Consider the following 24,476-nt stretch of genomic DNA (forward strand, 5'->3'; position numbering starts at 1 on the left):
AAACGATTGGTTATTTTCATTAAAATAATACAATTTAAATACTTTTTAATCTCAAACGCTCATCTTGTCTTTCTCTCCCTGAACTCTGTGTATTCTGGCTCAAGACAGTTAGTGTATGTCGAAAAACTCCAATCGTATTTTCTCCCTCAACTTCAAAAATCATTTCTAAATCATCCTACATCGCTGCAGAAGTACCGACACAGTCTTTGCAAAGTGAACATGCAAAGAAGATCAAACACCCTTAACAAAAAAGGTAAAACAGTGATATAGAACAATTTTGAAGTTGAGGGAGAACATGAGATGGGAGTTTTTCGACATACCCTAACTGTCATGAACCAGAACAAAAACAGTTCAGGAAGAGTAAGACAAGACGAGCGCTTGGCATTAAAAAGTATATAAATTGCTTTATTTTTATTAAAATAACCGACAGTTTTGTTAGACCCTTCTACCTTGGCTGGGATCATTTACAACCGCATTTGGGATCGTTTGAAGCCGCATTTAAACTGCATTTTGGAAGTTCAAAATCGGGGCACCATATCAGTCCATTATATGGAGAAAAATCCTGAAATGTTTTCCTCAAAAAACATAGTTTCTTTACGACTGAAGAAAGAAAGACATAAACATATTGGATGACAAGGGGATGAGTACATAATATGTGAATCTTTGTTTTGGAAGTGGACTTCACCTTTAAGACTGGTTTTGTGGTCCAGAGACACAAATGTTCTCCATCTGTTGAGATAAAAGTTGCAAATGTTTTCATCTGGGGATAAAACACACTTTATATTTACATTAAATAACAGGGTTTTATGAAGGTAGATTTAGGACTTTTTAAGACCAATTACAGAAAATGTAAAGAATAAACTGAAGGGAATGCAATCGTAACCCCTCCACTCGGGTCCTACTCGCACATCGCTCCGAGCTGGTCTCCGGCATGGGAGGCGGGCACACTAACAAGGAGGCTAAAAACTGCAACCGCTAGCATCAGTCACTAGTGTGCCTCTTGAGATCAGAGGAGTGAGGTTTACCTGCACAGCACCTACTGCTGGCCTCCGTTACACAATGCTTTAATAAAATGTAAATGTCTGTGGAGAACACAATAAGTTGCATTGGCAGCACTTTAAAGTCTGGAAGTCCGGAAGTCCAACTTTACAAAAAAAATAGCTAGAACTAGAATATGGAAAAATTTTTCATTTTTTCTATTTTTTTGCAGTGTGATCATAGAGTAATGTTTTTCCTTAGTATTTCTGTCTTGCTTTCCAGTGCAAATGTCTAAACATTCATAGATGCAAAAATTACATTACAAGTCTTGTTTTCTAACAAATGTATCAAAGTTTATGTTTAAAAAAGAGACAAATGTGACCCTGGACCACAAAACCAAGTAGCACAGGTATATTTGTAGTAATGGCCAAAAAATACATAGTATGGGTCAAAATTATCCATTTTTCTTTTATGCCAAAAATCATTAGGATATTAAGTAAAGATCATGTTCCATGAAGATGCTTTATAAATTTCCTAATGCAAACATATTAAAACTTTGGTAATATGCATTGCTAAGAATTTCACTTGAACAACTTTAAAGGCGATTTTCTCAATATTTAGTTTTTTTTTTTGCACCCTCAGATTCCAGATTTCCAGATCCTAACAAAACATACATCAATGGAAAGCTTATTTATTCAGCTTTCAGATGATGTATAAATCCCAATGACAAAAAAATTGACCCTCATGACTGGTTTTGTGGTCCAGGGTCACAAATATCTGCCATTCGGCTTAGAAAAGTCAACTTAACTCGAAGAGAAAACAAGTTTTCATATCCCGTTGAAAGCTTTTTGTTCTTGTTTTGGCATAAACTCACTTAATCTCAAAAAAGAAGAAAAAAAAAAAAGACTTAATATCTTCATTTAGCATCTCAAGGATCTTGATTTAAGTAAGTTTAGACATTTGAATTGGAAAATTAAGCAAAAACATTGAGGTAGATATTTTTGCAGAGCATGCAACATTTAATGCCACAACGTTATGAATTCTAATTTGTAGAAGGGCGAATTAACCTTTCAAGTCCTTAAGTGTATATATGTATATTAAAGCAATAAGCCACAAGAAGCTGTGGTTTACAGTGAAGCAGAGTGCCTAAAACCCCTTAGCTGTTTTAAATTCACTGTAAACCACAGCTAGATGAGGGTTATTGCTTTTATAAAACAGTCATTCCATATACATAGCAAGGTTTCACAAAATAAAACACCAAATAAAGTGTAATGATACTAACAAAAATAGAATTCTTCCACTGATGTAGTTTCTCAGAAACAGCTGTGGTTGCAACAGAGTGGTTGCCAAGCAACACACAAATGTAAACAAAGGTGTATGTTTGTAGAATAATTTACAACAGCTTCAAATGCGGCTCAACCAATCAGAATCAAGGACCGGAACTCTCCATTTTATAAATAAGAGTAACATTTAATGACTATCCTGTTATCCACAGAAACGGAGGAGAGCTTTGCGGAGCTCAAGAACCTACAAGCTTCCAGATCGCCATCATTTGATGACGTGAGGAACCAGACAGAGCCGAGCTCAACAGGTTTAAAACTGAAACATTTAAATTTTGCCATTATTTACTCACCCAAACACACACTCTGAGAGTCACTATGAGCTCTCATTGCATATACAGGATGAACAGGTGAGTAAATAATAACGGAAGACTGATTTTAGGTCAGCTGTTCCTTTAGTCTAGGGCTTCCTAAACAGGGGTTTGAGAGTTCATGAAAAGCAAATCAAAAAGATAATTAAATAAATTAAAACTGATATTATGATATAGTCTACAAAAGTACTTTTAGTCCATTAGCTTGAGGTGCAGATATCGGATGTAAACACTAAAGTCAACATTACCCTTCTTCTCCACATCCAGAAGGAGCTGAAGAACTGAAGCCTGAGACGAGAGAGAGTCACCCAGCATCCTCTGATGAGACAGAAGCACTAGAGACACCCACATCTGGCCCGCAGGATGCAGGTCTTTGTTTTTTTAACTATTGAATTGATAATTAAAATGAATAAACTAGGCTGCACAATTAATTGAAATCAAGCTGAAATCAAAACATAGCCTAGTGTGAATATATAATCAAAGATTGAGATTTAATTAAATAATTATATACACTACTAGTCAAAAGTTTTTGGACAGTCAGATTTTTTTGTTTTTTAAAGAAGTCTCTTCTGCTCACCAAGCCTGCATTTATTTGATCCAAAGTCCACAAAACAGTAAAATTCTGAAATATTTTTACTATTTAAAATAAGGGTTTTCTATTTTAATATATTTTAAAATGTAATTTATTCCTGTGATTTCAAAGCTGAATTTGTAGCATCATTACTCCAGTCGCATGATCCTTCAGAAAAAATTTTAATAGTCTGATTTGCTGCTCAAAAAACTATGATTATTATTATTATTATTATATTGAAAACAACAGAGTAGAATCCTGAAAGAAAATCCTGACAGAAATCAGCTGTTTTAAATATTGATAATAATAACAATAAATATTCTGTCAAAATAAAAGCTTGAGGATCTGAAATTTTAAAATCTCAAGGTTGTAACTTATTGTAACTTGCAGTGTAAAAAAATTACTATCATTCTTTTAAAATGTTTATTTTTATTTTACAGCACAATTATAGTTTACAACAGTAATATATATCTGTCTTCATTTTTAGAGTTCAAATAAATAATAATAGGCCTAACAATAATTATTTGCAATAATAAACATTTGCAATATATGACAAAATAATAATGCAATAAATTTTTGGCCAAGTCGTGCAGCTCTTTATATAAATAATTTTAAAATGTAAATAAAAATAAAATGCATTTCTAAAATTAAAACAAAATTGCATGTCAATGTAACCATTAAAAACATCATAAACCATAAACCATGCAAATGTCATTAAATTACTTAAATATTTGAAATAAAAATATCAGGGGACTTTTTCGTTTTTTTTTATTTTTTACACTTCTAAGGGGTTCAACTGATAAAAAAAAAATGTTTAGGAACCTCTGCTTATTAGTCCATTAATTAGGTATAAAAAGAGATGTAAACACAAAAGTCAACATTACCCATTTTCTCCACATCCAGAAGGAGCTGAAGAACTGAAGCCAGAGACAAGAGAGAGTCACCCAGCATCCTCTGATGAGGCCGAAGCACTAGAGACGCCCACATCCAGCCCACAGGATGCAGGTCTTTATTTCAGTGACTAGTCATGCACATGTCAAGAACAAGTTCATCCACTGATCCTTCAGACATGACACAAAATCAGTTTTGGAAATTTTTCCACTTTGACATTATTGGTCAGATTCTAAGGAAACATAGATTTTCAGATCATTTCACTCATTTTAGAAACCAGAAAACATAATGCAAAATACTGTCAACATAATCAGATTTTCTTCAGTAGATGGAGTTGATTATCTGCTGGTGTTGATGCAGTGAAGTGCAGTGAGGGGAAAAACTGAAAAAAATAGAAGCAGCTTGTTGCATCCGAGCATAAATGAGACGGATTAATCAGAAATAATTCCTTTGTGCATTGGCTTTTATTTATTACAGCTCTGTTCTCTTTTTTGTCCCATGTCTCAAGAGTCAGTGATTGGTTACACACACATAACAGATGAATTCAAGTCAATAACGTTATACTGGAGTGATAAATAAACTTTCTTGCAACTTTAACTTGTGATGTAAATGTGTTGAAACGTTTGTCTTCTGTATTTCAGGGGATCAGGAAAATGTATGAAATCTGTACAATCATCTGTTGAAGAAGAGGACAGGTAAAGGTGAGGTTTCACGATTACACCAAAAACACTCATGAGACACTCACAGATATTAATTTTTTGTTTTAGTTAGTTTAGTACTTTAGAACTTAACTATATGAAAATGAATGTTGAAATACGTTTTTAAAATTGTTTATTTAAAGTTAATATTGTTTTTAATTTTAGATATCAGTAATAACCCTGATTGTCAGACATAATGATCTGATGGGTTTTTTTGTTCTCTAACAGTTCGGATCTGAAGGCATGTGGATGTGTAATTTGTGGTTTCATCTTCAGTCGAACATCTTGTAAGAATCATTTACATCTTGTGCATTAAAGGCACTGGAAACACTCTTGTCTGTTTTTCAGTACTTGGTTAAAACCGACAATGGAATCAATCACTTTTAGGCTTTATTCAGTCATTGTGTTACAAACAAAAACAAGTCCACTGATTGGATTTCAAAGCAACTGACACATGTGATTTTATGCAATAATTTGCATTCTTACTGATCTTGATCAATTAAAGCAAGCATCTCCTCCTCATCAAAGGACCTCTGGAACATCTCAGTGATGGTCAGCTGCTGAGGATCCTGACAGGAAACAGAAAAAGGATTTTCTTCAGCGATGACAGATACGTTTAAGAACTATTTAAGAACTATTTCAGTTTTGCAATAATAAAAACTATTCAATATTTATGTAGATGTTTACCAACTTTAAGTTTGAATTTATTTTAAATTTATTCAAAATGCTAAGTTCCGTTCTGAATCAAAAGATTTGCAAACCGCACTCCGAAGTTCTGTTCAGAATCAAATGATTCCCATTCCACGCTCCAAAGTTCCGATCTAAATAAAATGATTCACATTCTGCGCTTTAAAGTTTTGACCTGAATCAAATGATTTGTGTTCCAAAGCTACGATCTGAATTAAATTATTTGCGTTCCACACTCTGAAGTTCTGATCTGAATCAAATGAATCGTGTTTCAAAGTTCCGATCTAAACCAAATGATTCGCGATCCACGCTCCAAAGTTTCGATCTAAATCAAATGATTCACATTCCATGCTCCGAAGTTCCGATCTGAATCAAATGATTCACGTTCCGCACTCCGAAGTTCTGATCTAAAGCAAACGATTTGCTTTCCATGCTCCGAAGTTCCGATCTGAATCAAATGATTCACGTTCTGTGCTCCAAAGTTTCGTTCTAAATCAAATGATGATTCGTGATCCGTGCTCCAAAGTTTTGATCTAAATCAAATGATTCGCGTTCCGCACTCTGAAGTTCCCTTCTGAATCAAATTATTTGTGTTTCAAAGTTCCGATCTGAATCAAATGATGATTCGCGATCCGTGCTCCAAAGTTTCAATCTAAATCAAATGATTCACGTTCCGTGCGCCGAAGTTCCGATCTGAATCAAATGATTCACGTTCCGCACTCTGAAGTTCCCTTCTGAATCAAATTATTTGTGTTTCAAAGTTCTGATCTGAATCAAATGATGATTCGGAATCCGTGCTCCAGAGGTTCGATCTAAATCAAATGATTCATGTTCTGTGCTCCGAAGTTCCAATCTGAATCAAATGATTCGCGATCCGTGCTCCAAAGTTTCAATCTAAATCAAATGATTCACGTTCCACACTCCGATATTCTGATCTAAAACAAATGATTTGCATTCCGTACTCCTAAGTTCCGATCTGAATCAAATGATTCGCGTTCCGCACTCTGAAGTTCCCTTCTGAATCACATGATTTGTGTTTCAAAGTTCAGATCTAAAGCAAATGATTCATGTTCCACACTCCGAAGTTCCGACCAGAATCAAATGATGAGCGTAGATTGCAAATCATTTAATTTGCGAAATGATTCATGGACCTGCTCCGAAGTTCTGATCTTAATCAGATGATTCGCAAACCTGCTCCAAAGTCCTGAGCTGAATCGAATGATTTGTGAACTCGCTCTGAAGTCTGATTTGTGATTTGAAGTCCCGATCTGAATCAAATGATTCACGATACATGATCTGATTGGAGCACTTCAAAACAGTGAATCATTTTGCGACACAATGATTTAACTAATTCAGAGTTTCAAAAGCTCCATTGCACCCATCACTATAAGTGCTTTTTAAAATCATTACAAGCGAAGCCAAAATTTGTAAATGTATGGCTCTTTTAATTTGATCTGTTTTTTGCTAGTGAATCACTTAAACTGAATGATCAAAGTCACGAGTTTGAATCAATCGGAGTGGTTCCTGCGTAAATGACTCACTCAATTGATTTGATTTGTGTGTTCCTTCAGCCATGTTTACACAAAACTGTCCCTACTACTACTGTCTTAACTTGCAAGTTTTATGACATTAATTGAAATAAAGTAAAAAAAGTATGCTTACAAAAAAAATAAAAATCTATTTTTCCATTCCAAAGGTAAGATTAAATAAACAATAAATAAATAATAGTGCAATGTGCATATTAATAAAATATGACTGAATCGAAAATGAATATGAAACGAATGGTTGAATATGATTACATTTTAAACATTCTAATCTGATCAAGTGTCTAAGGTTTGCATATTAACCTTGCTGTGAAAGCTGGCAGATTCTGCATTCTCTGAAATGTTGGATTCAGACAAACCGACCTGCTCCAAAACATTCATTTTCTCCTGTATCATGGGCCTGAGAAACAAGAAAATTGTAAAAATCAGTACGTAAAACATGATAAAAAACAAACTGAAATGAACAATCCAATGTAGAAACAAACTGAAAAAAGTTAATTTGAAAAAAATATAAAATAATATAAAAAAAAGAATAAATTTACAAAATTGTAATAATCAAAAAATTGACGTGTCCTGTGGGTAAAATTAAGAAAAAAAAAAATTGTTGTACTCATTTAAAATCAGGTCACAAACTGTGATATAAAACACTATAAATAAATAAATCATGAAATAAATTTATAAAAGAAAAAAAAAAAAAAAACTTCTTTCAACTGAAGTATTGTTCTTTTTTTGCACCAAAACCAATAGTTGGTTCCCTCCCACCAACTGATCCAGGTCTGAAGAAATGAAAATAAAAATTCTCTTAAATCTGCAGGTTTTTCATGACTGTGGTGTCTGCAGACTGCTCTCACCAAAGGTGATCGTCTGCTGTGCCTTTAGCGACCAGGTAATGAATGTCCACATTGCTGGTCTGCCCGATCCTGTGCACGCGGTCCTCCGCTTGAATCAGGACCTGAATGAAATAAACGCCCGTCACAAGTGTTCTGACAGCACTCTCTTTGTCAATTACGTTTATTAAGTCATTTTTGCTGAACCCAGATGAGAGCTTGTTCCAGACTGAATTACTCCGCTGATTCATGGGAAATGCTTTTATTTGAGTCTGGCAGTCGAACCATCTCCACAGGTAGAGATTACACTACACTGGTCAAATCAAAAAAGAGCTGTGGTGCCTGAGAATCAGGGATATTATTAAAAAAAAAAAAAAAAAAAGATTTTATGAAATGAAAGTAATAACAGCAAACTAAAACCAAGTCTAAACTTAAAACAGTGGTTGAAAAAATAAAGAAAAAAGATGATTGCATAAAGTGCAAATATGAGCTAATTCTTTACGCTTATTTATTTTAAAAGAAGTGTCAATGAAACAAAATGCAACTGAAATCCTTTGCAAAAATGAACTAAAACTAAACCGATTTTTAAAGTTTATTTAATAAAATGTATTAAAATAAATAATAATTTACAAAAACTAATAAAAAAAACAACTTCAATAACTTTGTTATTATTATTCTTATTGTATAGCCATATGACGACAACATCTTGGTGAAATTATTATTATTTTAATTAATTTAATTTATTTTAATTTTATAGATTGCTTAAGCATATTTAGTTTTAACAGTGTCCATGAAATAAAAACAAAACTATAATTTAAAAAAATTAATCAAACTAAACAGAATTATAAAGTCAAACAAAAAATGTATTAAAAAAAAGAATAAGTATTCACTGAAGTATTTATTTAAAATGGTAAAAAAATGTAAATAAAAGGTGACCAGCATCTATTAATATATTAATTTTTATAATAATTTTTTAAATTATGTATTTTTAAAATAAAAATAATGAAAGGGTGAATTAAAAGTCTTACATTTAAGCTTGAAATAAAGGTCTAAATTCTGGGTCCAAACACCTGACCAATGAATTTCCATAACTTTAAGTTATGACTACTGAATAACTTTTAATTTTAATATTTTATAGAGTTTGCATTACAAAAAGCGATCTCTAGCCAATGAAATGTGTTAGAGCATGGTCTGGAGATCAGAGTTCTCAATCTCCCCAGGTTTTGATGCGTGTGGGAAGCCTGTAAACGTTTGGTCTGAACGTGTTTGTGACTCACTCCGGGGTTCCAGAAGAGCTCGGCGAACACCACGAGGTCGGCCGAGTGCAGCGTGAGCCCCATGTTAGCGGCGGTGATGGACAGAACAGCCACGCAGCTCTTCTGTGACGACTGGAATCTGTCACACAGCTGCTGACGGTCCGCCGACGGCGTCGATCCGTCGATACGAATGTAACTGATTCCCTGCACATAAACACAATATCAACACCCACTAGTGCTCATATATATTCAACTCAACTTAAGACATAAAAAACCAAAATGACATAGCAGTCATTTACAAAACTTTTGATGTTTGTTAACCATTTTAGTTGGTGGATCATTAACTCATTATGAAACGAAAGTCAACAGTTAAAAATCCATTACTGGATGATAAATATCTAATAGATTCAAAATAAATATTTAAATAAACTGACTAACTGATATGACCAAGATATACTGTGCAGCTTTTATTTTAGTTAATTTGATTTTTTAATTTGATTTTCAAAACATGTTTTGAATTCAAAATTCCAAATAAAGTCTGCAGATTCCATCTTGGACTTCTGGCATCTGATGGCAATGTTTGAATTTTAGATTTTTGTGAAGAAACAGTAAATTTGGACAGACCTTCTCACCAAGTTCTTTGGTTATACTGTCCAGCACCAGTCTGTGATGAGCAAACACCAGAAACTTCTCTCGTCCGCACTCCAGCATGTCTGTGATGTACTCCCTGAGCAAAAGAGACAACCAGTGTTCATTTAATAGCACTGACATGTTATTATAGTTTTTTCATATATTTTGTGGTAGAAGGTATTTTCATATATAATAATAATAAAAATGTCTAATTGAAATTATAATATAATTTCAATTCTTTTATTTATTAACGTAACTAGGCATCTAGCTGAACTATTTAAAAAATACATGTTATATTAAATATTCAATATTAAATAAATAATAAATAATAACATAAATAAATGTTAAGAATTATTAAATAAATGTTTAATAAAATACAACTGTTATTACAAAAGTTATTTAAAAAATACATATTTTTAAAAAGGCTGTAAAATACAGCCTCAAGTATCCCATATATTTCATTTTATTTTATTTATAACTATAGCAAATGCAAAATTATAAAGAGACAAAACTTTAGTAATTTTGTTTGCCTTTTTTTAAAAAAAATATCTATATAATTTTAATTATTTTTCCATTTATTAGTTTGTTATCTTCATATTTTAACAAGCTTAATTATTTAAACAAAATACATGTATTAAATATTCAATATTAAATAAATAATAATATAAATAAATAAATGTTAAGAATTATTAAATAAATGTTTAATAAAATACAATTGTTATTATTTAAAAAATACAGATTTTTAATAAGGCTGTAAAATACAGCCTCAAGTATCCCATTGATTTCATTTTATTTTATTTATAACTATAGCAAATGCAAAATTATTAAGAGACAAAACTTTAGTAATTTTTTTCTTTTTTTTTTTTTTTTTTTTTTTTTTAATATTTATATAGTTTTAATTCTTTTTCCATGTATTAGTTTGTTATCTTTATAATTCAAGTTAAACTAACCAAAAATGACAAATGCTGCCTTGGCAACTAGCTGAACTACTTAAAATATATATATATATATATATATATATATATATATATATATATATATATATATATATTATATTAAATATTCAATATTAAATCAATAATAAATAAATGTTAAGAATGATTAAATAAATGTTTAATTAAATACAAGTTATTATTTGAAAATACATATTTTTTAAAACAATGTAACATACAGCCTCAAGTATCCTATTGATTTGATTTGATTTATAACTATGGCAAAAGCAAAATTATAAAGAGACAAAACGTTTTTTTAAATATCTATATAGTTATTATTAAATAAATGTGTAATAAAAACAACTGTTAAAGTTATTAAAAAAATATCTATTTTTTAAAATGCTGTAACACAGCCTCAAGTTTTCCTAATGGTTTTATTTTTATTTATTATAAAGAATTTATAATAAATTATAAAGAGAATATATAAAATTATAAAGAGACAAAACTTTTTTTTTAATCTATATAGTTTTAATTCTTTTTTCATTTATTAGTTTGTTATCTTCATACTTTAAGTTAAACTAAACATGAAATGAGATGTTGCCTTTGCAGCTAGCTATTTAAAAAAATTCTATTATATTAAATATTCAATATTAAATCAATAAAATAAACATTAATAATAAAATATATATTAAGAATTATTAAATAAATGTTTAATAAAATACAATTGTTATTTAAAGTTTAATACATATTTTAATAACTATGGCAAAAGCAACATTATAAAGACACAGGTTATTGATAGAAATCATAAAAATATTTCCATCTATCAATAAAAGTCTGTTTATGGTCCATTAACATAGAATAAATATTTTACAAAAGCTTCACTTTACTAATGTTTTGTTGCATCAAACTCTTTGAATGTACATTAATCTTCTAATAACTATAAGGCCTGTTCACACCAAGGACGATGATGATAACTATAACTATACAATTTTAATTATCATCTAATTCTGTGAGAATAGGGAAGTTCACACTACAATGATAACGACACATAAGGAAACTCTGATTTTTTAGATTGTTTTTTTTCCAGATGATGAATGAATGATAAAAACAATGACAGCCAATCAGAATCCATCCTGCTTTAAACAGCAAGAGGATTTAAAGCGACAGATGACAAAACTGCAGCATGCGCTTAGAAAAAACACAACATTGTTGTCTGTTGATGTGCACACTAATATGGTTACTGGTATCTTTACAGTTACTGTTATTAATGTGAACAGACCTTAATAATAATAATAATACTTATAGTAATGCATGTTTCTTCGTAGAGTTGAAGTTTTAAAGGAACTGTGTAAAGCTAAACTCAGTTGTGGTGTTTTTTGAGTTGATAATGGTCAACGTACATGATGGCTCTGATCTTGGCCTCTGCTGTGTGGTTGAAGAAAACCAGGAGCGCTTCCTTCTCTTGTGACTTCTGAACATAAACACAGAAAAGCTCTGGTAAAGTAACAAGCACAAAGACACTAATTTTGCCATTTATCCACTCTCATCTTATGATTTTTCTGAAGAATGAATCAAGATGAGGGTGAGTAAATAACGACAGAATTTCTCTAAAGAAATGTTGAAATTAGACTTGTTTTCATAGCTGTATTGTAGTTTGCGCTCACGTTGTGATATCCTTTGGCGAGCTCTTTGGCCGCGGCGTTGAGGGCAGCTTTGGTGCGGGAGTTGATGCCGTCTGTCGTCACTGTAACCACCTTACGCTGTTTGGCGGGAAGCTGCGAGAGCACCTCTGATTTGAGGCGTCGGAGCATAAGAGACTCCTCCAGCAGCAGCTTCAGTTCGCTCAGATTAGACGAGCCGGAGTAATCCCAACCCCACGGCAGCTGCACACACGCATCCCACTCATTTTGACACATCGCTTTACGCACAATCATGACAGTTTGCTCTCTGACGTTGTACTATGGCTATAAAAAATTCTAATTGGCATTTTTCTGATAAACACTGCGATTTTAAATTCTAAAAAAAATCTGGTTTTTCTGTGCTTGTTCGTATGGCTGCACAATTTGGCCAAGTTGTGTGATTATTTATCAACATAGCAATAAATAATATTATTAATGATAGTAGTAATACTAGTAGTACTAAATAAAAATATAAAAATATAAAAATTACCAAAATAAAAAAAATTACTGTAAAATTGAGTATTTAATGAAACTAAATTCTAAAACTATAATACTAATATTTATGGCTGTATTAATTTCTTCTGATTGCTATTTCTGAACGTCATTGCAAAATTTGGTAGGGGTTGGTAGCATCTAATTTAGATTTTTCTGATTAAAATTGTAATCATGATTAAAAAAAAAAAAAAATTACCTGTGCTTGTTTGTAGTGCTGCACTGCGTCACCAAATTGTGGCTCTATATCAATATGGCTATAAAAAATTATAAATAAATAAAATAATAATAGATAAATTGCTACATAAAAATAAGAATTAAAGAAATTTAAGTCTTGTTGTAATATCTGTTGTAATATTGAGTATTCAAAAAAAAAAAAAAATAAATAAAATAAATAAATAAATAAAATTATATATATATATAAAAAATTGTTACTAATATTAATTGTAGTATTTAAAAATATTATTAATACTATTAAATAACATACATTTTATTTTACATTTCAGCTTTAAAATTACAATACTAATACTTATGGCTGTATTAATTTCTTAATTTTCAAACTTCTGCTATTTCTAAATGTCATTGTACTAGGCCTGCAAGATTTGAGAAAAAAAAAAAAAAAAAAAAAAAAAAATTGGAATTTGGATTGCCATATAAAATTGCCATATAAAAAAAAGTCCAGATTTGCTGTGCTTGTTTGTAGTTCTATATAGTTTTAACAAATTGTTGTGACTATATATCTATATGCCTATAAAGAAATAATAATAACAAATCACTACATAAAAACAAAATAAAAATTTAAGAAATATTAAATTATAAAAAATATTTAATTGTAAAATTGACTATTTAAGAAAAAACGAAATAAAAATATAAAATACCATAAATATAATAATAATAATATAAACTGTTAATAATATTAATTGTGGTATTTAAAAAGAATATAAATACTATTAAATAATATACATTTTATTTTACATTGCAGCTGTAAAATTACAATATTAATATTTATGTCTTAATTCCTTAATTTTCAAATGTTATCTTGTATTTTGATGGAAAACAACAAGGAACCCTTAAAGCTTCTTTTTTGTTGATAAGCACTTCTCATTACAAGTGTATGGGAAGATGGCTGGTGCGTTTTTTGTTCTCAAATGCATGTTTAAGCAGCTTAAAATCAGAACAGATGCATAGATGGAGTTTATATGGAGCAGCATTAATTGTGAACACTGTTGGATTTACTGAGTTGCTTTGAGACATGGAAAACACCTGCAGATTTTGAGCTGCTCATGTGTGAATGAACACAGCTTTACTCTGCAACATGTAGTACAAATGATTTATGTGCTTAAATCACATTTGATAACTGCACTAAGCCATATCACGTTTTCGTAGTGTTTTAGTACACTGTGTTGATGGACGTACCTGGTTGGCATCACAGTAGCGTGTGCCGAAGTCATGGAAGCGTGGAAACAGGGAAGGCCTCACAGCCAGGATCTGAGTGTAGAGCTCAGCAGGTCTAGACATGGCAGGCGTTCCTGACAGCAGGATCACTCTTTTAGCTGTCTATTAACACACAGACATTTAATTAGCAGCATCAGACACAACAAAAACAATCAAATGAGCTTATATCAGAAGTAATATTTATGGCTTTCTTATTTTCTACTTTCAAAAGTTAAACCTCAAGACTTTTATGGTTTTCTGGGCAACATTTCCCAGCAAGGCTTACTAGTTCGGCAGCACAGTAGACTTCTGAAACACAGCCAATGTCTGTGCAGAAGTCAGATTTCATATTTTAACACAGGACAGGATAAACTAAACCGCAGCGCTTTAACATTCACCACTATGAATGACGGCTAAAATAAGCCTGAATCAGCAAACCTTCAGCAGAGGTAGAGCCGCCCGACAGCGAGCCGTTTTCATGTTCTTCAGGAAGTGAGACTCATCCTGTACAACAAACAAACAAACAAACAGAAAACATAAGAATTCAATTCACATCCTACTAATGGATGCACTCCTAAAGAAAACTTTCAAAGTCTTGATATTTGAAGGTTATACACTGATAAGTGGCTACTAGGTGGGATGGAAAGAAGACTCTTTTGCTCACCAGGGCTGTGTTTATTTAATTAAAAATATAGTAAAAATAGTAATATTTTGAAAAATTATTTCAATTTAAAATAACTGCTTTCTAAGTGAATATATTGTAAAATGTAATTTATTCCTGTGATGCAAACCTGAATTTTCAGCATCATGACGCCAGTCTTCAGTGTCACATGATCCTTCAGAAATCAATATCTAATGTGCTGATCAACATTTCTGATTATTATTTGCATGCTCTCACCATAATGATGACACTGAAAGGGCTGGACGGCTGCTTTTTGTCCATCTTGTTGAGCAGGTCGTAGCTGATGATATTGATGAGGCCGGAGCGAAGGCTGTCCCTGCCTGTAACCACCACATTAATGCTGTCGGCTCTGACGGATGGCAGCCATCGGCGGAAAGCCTGAGGGAAAAGAGTGAGAATTCATCATGTCTTGAGAGCCTTTTTCTTATTTGTCTTTTAAGAGTCGTGTGACTAAATCTGGCAGAGGAGCGCTGGAAAGTCTTCACTATTTCCGTTTAAACTTTAAAATACACCCTCACGAATTCCTGCCCGGGGAAGAAGAGAACGTGTCCTTCCTCAAGGGTGCACTGATGGAAAATATGAATTAATAAATCAGATTTCACATCATGAAGCAGTTAAAAAAAAGTACCTCAGAAACTGGCAAGTGGTGTTTTTTTTAAGAAAGAAAAAACACAGATGCCATTTATTTTCAAAAGCAAACTGTGTGTAGGTCCTTTTTTATTTTTGTTTATTTTGATATTAGCTTTGTATTACAGGAATAAATTACATTTTAAAATATATTCAAACAGAAAACAGCAATATTGGATTGTAATAATATTTCACTGTTTTTACTGCATTTTTGATCTAATAAATGCTATCATACTGATAGTAACATAGGTGTGACATGCATCCTCCAAAATCATCCCTCTAAAAGTAAGTGTGTGTACCTCAGCCCATGTGAAGCGCACTGAGGACGGGGCAACCACTAGCAGAGGCCACTCACTCCTATAATAGGCAGCGATGCAGATAGCCTGGACCGTCTTTCCCAGGCCCATATCATCAGCCAGGAGCAAACGACCGTCTTTGGACACTGCAAAACTGACACATCAGCGAACATCTTATTATATTTGCATTCATGCATTTTATGCACTTGGCAAATGCTTTTATCAAAAGTGACTTACACTGAATTCAAGGTTTATGTGTTCAAGCACTTCCTAGGAATCAAACCCATGACCTTGGTATTGCTACCAATCATCAACTAATTTTCTAACCCAAACCATTAAAACGCTGGTAATGGAGACCTACTTGACCCCGTCTCTCTGGAAGGGCATGAGGCTGCGTGTGAGCTGTGGATCCACGTGTGAGAGATCGGCTTCAGGAGGGACTGGAGCTCTGGACTCACTCTTCTCAAACTGAGAGGAGAAGGACTGCAGCACAGCGGGAGGTAAAGGCTCAATCTCCACCGTAGGCATCTCGCTCAGTTCTGCCACTAGACAAGAAATCATGATCAACTACATACGCATATATTCCCGAAAATAAGTTGCACTTGATACAGTAAATACAGTAAAATAACGGTATATAAAACATAACATTGACAATTTTCTTGTGAGATACGCACTACCAGTCAAAAGGGACTTACTTGGAAAGTAAGATTTTTAATGTTTTTTTTAAAGTCTCTTCTGCTCACCAAGCCTGCATTTATTTGATCCAAAGTACAGTAAAAACATGGAATATTGAAATATTTAATATTTTAAAATAACTGTTTTCTATTTGAATATATTTTAAAATGTAATTTATTTCTGTGATTTCAAAGTCTTCAGTGTCACATGATCACTCAGAAATCATTCTAATATTCTGATTTGCTGCTCAAAAAAACATTATTATTATTATTTTTATGTTGAAAAGAGCTGAGTAGAATTTTTACGGTTTCTTTGGTAGATAGAAAGTTTAGAAGAACAGTATTTATCTGAAATAGAAATCTTTTGTAACATAAATGTCTTTATCATCACCTTTGATCAATTTAAAGCATCCTTGCTAAATGAAAGTATTAATTTCTATAATTTCTTTTCCAAAAAAAGCTTCTTTTTTTTCTCTCCAAGTTTTTGAATGGTATAGTGTAAAATGTTACAAAAGCATTTAAATCACAGGAATCACAGGAATGAATTACATTTTAAAATATATTCAAATAGAACATTTTAAATAGTTTTTTTAAATAGTAAATATTAAAACATTTTAAATAGTACAAATATTTCAAAATTGTACTGTTTTTGCTGTACTTTGGATCGAATAAATGCAGGCTTGGTGAGCAGAAGAGACTTCTTTAAAAACATTAAAAATCTTTTGACTGAGCGTAAACTCAGAATTTAGAATTTTTTTCTTGCAATTCTGACTTTTTTCTCTGAATTTTCATCTTTTATAAATAAAAATAAAAATATAAAAAGCAACTGTGACTTTGTATCTTACAATTCTTGCCTTTTTCTTGCAATTGCATGTTTATGTCTCACAATTTTGTCCTTTTTTTCAGAACTGCAAAAGTCTGACTTGTGAGATAAATTGCAATTACCTTTTTTGATTAATTTTTGTTTATTTTTTAACCCTGTGGTGGAAACAAGCTTCCATACTATAAACATGGATTTCAAAAACAAGTTGCTTGTTTTTCCCTCAAATTATTTATATTGAACTGTATTCAGCATTAAATATAAGCAAACAAAAGTGTCAAATCACAATTCATAAGGCAACACAAGTTTTATTCATTTGAGTTACCTTGAAATATCTGTGCCATGAATTACATTTTTACCACCACAGTAATGCAAGAATAGGCCAAGCTTTCTCATCTGCATTTGCATACTTGCCTAAAAAAACGTGTATCTGGCTTGAGCATGAAACGTAAACTACAAAATTTGTACAACATTTTACAACATCTAATGTGCTGTGCACTGATTACATTTGAGAATTCATTTAAGTGAACAAAATTAAAAAAGACTCACTGAGCTTTCCGTAGTCCTCCAGAAGGAAGCTCCACTTTCTGGTCTTCATGTCTAACAATAAAAAAAAAGAATAAAATGTGTGCATGATACATGTGAAAGTCTTCTGGAATTTTCCACACACTTTTGTTACCCATTATTTATTTAAAAAGCACTTTTTTTTGAGTGTAAAAATACATCTTATTTCGAAAATAAACTAAAAATACATTTATTTTTACAAAATAATGAACTCATTTTGATTAGCAAAAATATAATTTATATAGCTTTCTCACCCATTTTGCATGAAACCCTGTTTGTATGTTTGATGCATTTTATTGTTTATTGACAGATTTCTACAAGACTACATTTTAAGAGGTTGCAAAAAATAAAACGGCTCAAATAATATTTAGTTTGACCTTCTAAATCAAACTTTCACTGACCATTATTTGAGGTTACACTATACTTCTACAACTCATATTAGAATATTAGTTAGTAGATTAATGTGACATGTGCCTGACATGACTTCCTATTACAGGCCCAATTTTGTAGCCCAATCATGCATGGAAAGTGTCTTCTCCTGTTACACTCACCATAATTTCTGGATGGCATTTTCTTGAAGATTTCAATAACATCACCCTGGTATCCAATCTCCACCTCAAACCGACAGCGAGACACTAAAATGCACTTTCCCTTTACCGTGGCACCTGGTTTCTGCCAACCCTGACAGAGCCTCATCAGAGCGGCCAGGGCTGCTGCGTCTTTGGGCCGACTGGTGGACGCTGAAATATTTAGCCCTTCCATCCCATCCAGAGGTTTGAGAGAGACGGTGGGTAAACTCGCTGCCTGCTCCACTGAAACACAAGCAAACTCTATTACACCCTGCGCTACAGGAAACAGATGTATTTTTGCATGCACTCACTGCTTGAATATGTTAAGTAACATTCACGACGACATACTCAGCATCTGGTAGTCCTCAAGGCTGAAGTTCCACATCCTTGTAGCAGGATCTGCGACAGCAGATAAATGACAAATGCAGAAATATTACAGGCCATCAGCTGTTTTCCTTTAAAGAGTAATTTACCCAAAAATTAAAAATGGCTAAAAATGTACTCGCCCTTCAGCTGTAGATGAGTTTGTTTCTTCTTCACATTTGGAGAAAAGTAGCATTCCGTTATTTGCTCATTAATGGATCCTCTGCAGTGAATGGGTGCCGTCAGAATGAGAGTCCAAACAGCTGATAAAAACATCACAATAATCCACAAGTAATACACACCTTTTCAGTGCATCAATTAACATCTTGTAAAGTGAAACAGACATTCAGACCTTTTTTTAACATCAAAGCATTGTTTCTGGCCATAAAAAATCATCTTGTCTGAATCAGGAGAGAAATATGCACACTTTACAAGCCAAAACAGTCCAAAACACCTCTAAACAAATATGTGGGTGGATTTTGATGTGAGAGAGATGACAAGAGATGGACTTTATAAATTATGGCCTCAAGCCCAGAAGTGACCAAGTTAAAAACGTCTTAATGATGGATTTGTTTCTTACAAACATGCAGCTTTTCTCTTCTCAAGACGTTAATTGATGGACTGGAGTGGTGTGGATTACTTGTGGATTATTGTGATGTTTTTATCAGCTGTTTGGACTCTCATTCTGGCGGCACCCATTCACTGCAGAGGATCCACTGGTGAGCAAGTGATGGAACGACACATTTCTCCAAATGTGATGAAGAAACAAACTCTACATCTTGGAGTAATTTTTCACATAATTGTAATTTTTGGGATTCTTTTAAGTTTAACTGGCACAGATATGCACACTAAACTCTCTGTAAGTAATGACAGCCGATATGTCATCTGTGCTCACCATAGTTCTTAGAGGGAATGGTTTTGAACACAGTAATGAGGTCCGCATGGTAGCCGACCTCCACTCTGAAACGATTTTCTGAGTGCGGCACACATTTCCCTTTCACGGACACCGCCGGCTTCTTTGCAGGGATACTTCCTCCTGCTTCAGGGGGTTTAGATGGTCGCTTTTCTCCTGTGGTCGGTTTGTTCGTCTGTCCATAAAAGCTTTGAGTTGCAGAAGCAGGACTGGACGTTGGCTTTGTACAGGGTCCTTTGATGTCTATGAGCTGAGTCTGCAAAGGTAAGACAAAGACTCATAATATCACTTAACATATTATACATACATATATTATATTGTACACACTGGTACATGTATAATGCTTACACGTACAAGTCAATGCGCAAAAAATTGCTGAATTTAATTTAAGACATTTTTTAATAAAACATTTACTTAAAACTACAAAACAGATGAGGTGAATATTCCAATAACAAGGTTGTATGTCATCAATATTAATAAATTTTTAGTTGTAGTCATCTGTTAAGTGACTGACAAATCATGCATTGGCTCATATATGATTATTTTGAAGTTATAAAGCACAGCACAAATAAATCAATAATTGAAATTAATTCTGCACGTTGACTACCTGACACTGACAATGTATTATTTTAGTTGTTTTTTAAGTATGTCTAAATAAGGTGATATTTATATACTAATTTTTAGAAATATAATAAAAAGCTTTTTACTTGCTAAAAATTTGCAAACTATCAATCAGACAACAGAACACATGTAGTAGATTGTGTATAACCCTTTTGTCAGTAATGTTTTGATCTTGTTGATCATTTAGAGGTCTTAGAAATTTATGTATCAAATATGATTTACAGTAGAAAATTTACAAAATATCTTCATAGAACATGATCTTTCCATATGGTACTTTTTAATCGATATTCACAATCTTCTTCATAGTAATCGATTTTTAATATAAACTAAACATGCAAAAAGACTTGTACATTGCTTGCAATTTAATAATAGCAATTATGTGCGCACATTTTAAACTCTTACAAAATAAAATGTTTACAAAATTATATAGCAATATTAATAGTATTTTGCTATAATATTGATAATGCATTTGTTGTTGTTGTGGTTGTCAATTAATTAGTGATCAACAATTGAATCAACCATAAAATATAGCATTTTACTGCTGCTTACACATTTCTACCTGGTAAAAGATTTTTAAATTAGACTTCTGACATCCTTGAATAAGTCTCTAAAAACCCTAAAAAGGACTATTATACAATACTGTTATGTATAATGCAATTTAATCATAGCTGTCACTATCAGTCAGAAGTTTATGAACAGTAAGACTTTTTAAATGTTTTTTTTCTTTAAAGAAGTCTCTTCTGCTAACCAAGCCTGGATTTATTTGATCCGAAATACAGCAAAAGCAGCAATACTGAAAAATATTTCTGCTATTTTACTGCTGAAAAATATACAGATATGGTCATTTTTACAGTGGGTACGGAAAGTATTCAGACCCCCTTAAATTTTTCACTCTTTGTTATATTGCAGCCATTTGCTAAAATCATTTAAGTTCATTTTTTTTCCTCATTAATGTACACACAGCACCCCATATTGACAGAAAAACACAGAATTGTTGACGTTTTTGCAGATTTATTAAAAAAGAAAAACTGAAATATCACATGGTCCTAAGTATTCAGACCCTTTGCTGTGACACTCATATATTTAACTCAGGTGCTGTCCATTTCTTCTGATCATCCTTGAGATGGTTCTACACCCTCATTTGAGTCCAGCTGTGTTTGATTATTCTGACTGATTAGGAAAGTCACACACCTGTCTATATAAGACCTTACAGCTCACAGTGCATGTCAGAGCAAATGAGAATCATGAGGTCAAAGGAACTGCCTGAAGAGCTCAGAGACAGAATTGTGGCAAGGCACAGATCTGGCCAAGGTTACAAAAAAATTTCTGCTCCATAATCCTTAAATGGAAGACGTTTGGGACGACCAGAACCCTTCCTAGAGCTGGCCGTCCGGCCAAACTGAGCTATCGGGGGAGAAGAGCCTTGGTGAGAGAGGTAAAGAAGAACCCAAAGATCACTGTGGCTGAGCTCCAGAGATGCAGTCGGGAGATGGGAGAAAGTTGTAGAAAGTCAACCATCACTGCTGCCCTCCACCAGTCGGGGCTTTATGGCAGAGTGGCCCGACGGAAGCCTCTCCTCAGTGCAAGACACATGAAAGCCCGCATGGAGTTTGCTAAAAAACACCTGAAGGACTCCAAGATGGTGAGAAATAAGATTCTCTGGTCAGATGAGACCAAGATAGAACTTTTTGGCCTTAATTCTAAGCGGTATGTGTGGAGAAAACCAGGCACTGCTCATCACCTGTTCAATACAGTCCCAAAAGTGAAGCATGGTGGTGGCAGCATCATGCTGTGGGGGTGTTTTTCAGCTGCAGGGACAGGACGACTGGTTGCAATCGAGGGAAAGATGAATGCGGCCAAGTACAGGGATATCCTGGACGAAAACCTTCTCCAGAGTGCTCAGGACCTCAGACTGGGCCGAAGGTTTACCTTCCAACAAGACAATGACCCTAAGCACACAGCTAAAATAACGAAGGAGTGGCTTCTTGAATGGCCCAGCCAGAGCCCTGACTTAAACCCAATTGAGCATCTCTGGAGAGACCTAAAAATGGCTGTCCACCAATGTTTACCATCCAACCTGACAGAACTGGAGAGGATCTGCAAGGAGGAATGGCAGAGGATCCCCAAACCCAGGTGTGAAAAACTTGTTGCATCTTTCCCAAAAAGACTCATGGCTGTATTAGATCAAAAGGGTGCTTCTACTAAATACTGAGCAAAGGGTCTGAATACTTAGGACCATGTGATATTTCAGTTTTTCTTTTTTAATAAATCTGCAAAAATGTCAACAATTCTGTGTTTTCCTGTCAATATGGGGTGCTGTGTGTACATTAATGAGGAAAAAAATGAACTCAAATGATTTTAGCAAATGGCTGCAATATAACAAAGAGTGAAAAATTTAAGGGGGTCTGAATACTTTCCGTACCCACTATATATGTCCGTAATATCAGACTCACATTTAATTATTCTGAAGTTACTGAACAGATCATAAATATACCAATAACTGCAAAACACCTGCACATTGACTATCTGACACTATAAAAATGAACTATTTCAGAGTAGTTTCTGAATTTAGACAGAAGTTTTTAGTGCCCACCTGTCTTGCACCTTGCCCAGGGGCCCCTAGATGTGCCCGATCAGATGAAAACAGCTGGCTGTTCTTTGCTGGGCCTCCTGTGGTACCTGTCTGTTTGTTTTGGGCAGATCCAAGTGTCAGTTGAGCCTGTTTCTCGGCTCTTATCGCCAGAGCTCGCTGTCTCTGCTCTTCTATCCTCCGCTGCTGCTCAGGAGTCAAACTCACAGACATCACTGCTGTTAGTGATTACAACTGAGCCCTTCCTAACATGTAGAGTAGCAAAACACATACATGTCGTACTTTAAACGATCACATGTGTGCATATATCGAAGCGTTGTGTAGCACAGAAGCTATAAATTCGCCTGAGATCTTCGTTGTTTACAGTATTTTGAGCAGCCGGTCGCTTTTAAAAACTGTCAAAGTCCACGATAGAGGGTTTAACAGTCGAAACAAGTTATTTAATTCAAATACGACTGTTCTGAAGTTTCAATTTTGCTACTTGACTAATCTAACAAATGCGTGAAAATCTGATTGTCATCGGTGTAGACATAAACTTTACCATCTAACGTTACTTCAAACGACGCGGTGAGGAGGATATGACGCCACGGCGTAACGTCGCGCTGCTAGACACAATGTGATGGACGCTAACGTTCTCCAATGGGGAGGCTAGATGTGATAGATGGGCGGGACTAAGGGTCAACAAGCTTATTTCGATTTCTAAATCGTGCCATTATTGGTAAATGCGCTTTGCAATAAAAAGAAAGTGAAGTTGAACTCTTTTGTTACCGGTGCTTAGAAAAACATAGGTTAGATTTTACAGGATAAGTTACACTGAGGTAGTTGTCACGCTTTCTTCATGAAACCTATACTTTTTAAGTTTTGTTTTTATGGTTTTACAAATTATATTTAAAAAGTATATTTTTTAAGTAAACATTTGTATATACAAAGGTACAAATGAATGGATGGATGGATGGATAGATAGATGGAAAAAATTAATAAATGGATGGATGGAGGATGGAGGGATAGATGGATAAATAGATGGATGGATGGATGGATAAATGAATGAATCAGAATCAGAACAGCTTTATTGCCAAGTATGCTTACGGATACAAGTATAAATAAATTGTATATTGTATAATAAATTGTATACAGTTGCACTACAGATGAATAGAATAGAATAGAATAGAGTAGAATTGAATAGAATTAGATGTCGGGATGTACTGAGATGTAGGTGGTAAATAAATATAAGGATATTGCACATATTTTTATTGCACAATGGGGGGGGGGCTGGAACATTTTAATGTATGTATAAATGCACGGAGAACGGAAGGATAGATGGATAAATGGATGGATAGATAAATAAGTGGATGGAGAATGGATAGATGGATGGATGGACAGATGAAGGATGGATGATAAATGGATTGATGGACAGATGCACAGATAGATAGATGCATGGATGGATGGAGAGATGGAGGATGGATGGATGGAGAGATGGATAGATGGAT

General features: G+C 33.5%; 2 protein-coding genes across 4 annotated transcripts in view; one reads left to right on the top strand and one right to left on the bottom strand.

Annotated features, from left to right (window-relative positions):
- nme9 (NME/NM23 family member 9) overlaps positions 1-5,249 on the top strand; it is a 20,522-nt gene extending 15,273 nt beyond the window's left edge. Inside the window, exons 16-20 of one of the 3 annotated variants that reach the window (XM_051119777.1) lie at positions 2,474-2,569; positions 2,897-2,998; positions 4,104-4,205; positions 4,733-4,792; positions 5,018-5,249. In XM_051119777.1, the coding sequence (XP_050975734.1) occupies positions 2,474-2,569; positions 2,897-2,998; positions 4,104-4,205; positions 4,733-4,752 (320 nt within the window). In that variant the 3' untranslated portion in view covers positions 4,753-4,792; positions 5,018-5,249. The remainder of the gene's footprint in view (positions 1-2,473; positions 2,570-2,896; positions 2,999-4,103; positions 4,206-4,732; positions 4,793-5,017) is intronic. The other 2 variants (XM_051119779.1, XM_051119778.1) reach the window with 2 other exon arrangements.
- Positions 4,229-24,236, bottom strand: smarcal1 (SWI/SNF related, matrix associated, actin dependent regulator of chromatin, subfamily a-like 1). Its single transcript, XM_051119776.1, has 18 exons — positions 22,993-24,236; positions 19,761-20,034; positions 18,851-18,901; positions 18,485-18,745; positions 17,919-17,969; positions 16,237-16,420; positions 15,879-16,029; positions 15,169-15,330; positions 14,709-14,774; positions 14,253-14,393; positions 12,330-12,548; positions 12,066-12,136; positions 9,728-9,830; positions 9,125-9,307; positions 7,872-7,972; positions 7,324-7,420; positions 5,276-5,358; positions 4,229-4,767 (listed from the first exon to the last, which is right to left on the bottom strand). Exons 1-18 carry the CDS (start codon positions 23,200-23,202, stop codon positions 4,764-4,766), a joined length of 2,412 nt encoding a protein of 803 aa, XP_050975733.1. The 5' UTR covers positions 23,203-24,236; the 3' UTR covers positions 4,229-4,763.
- Positions 24,237-24,476: the final 240 nt, after the last annotated feature.

This window comes from Labeo rohita, chromosome 9, assembly GCF_022985175.1.
Source record: "Labeo rohita strain BAU-BD-2019 chromosome 9, IGBB_LRoh.1.0, whole genome shotgun sequence".
Taxonomy (NCBI): domain Eukaryota; kingdom Metazoa; phylum Chordata; class Actinopteri; order Cypriniformes; family Cyprinidae; genus Labeo; species Labeo rohita.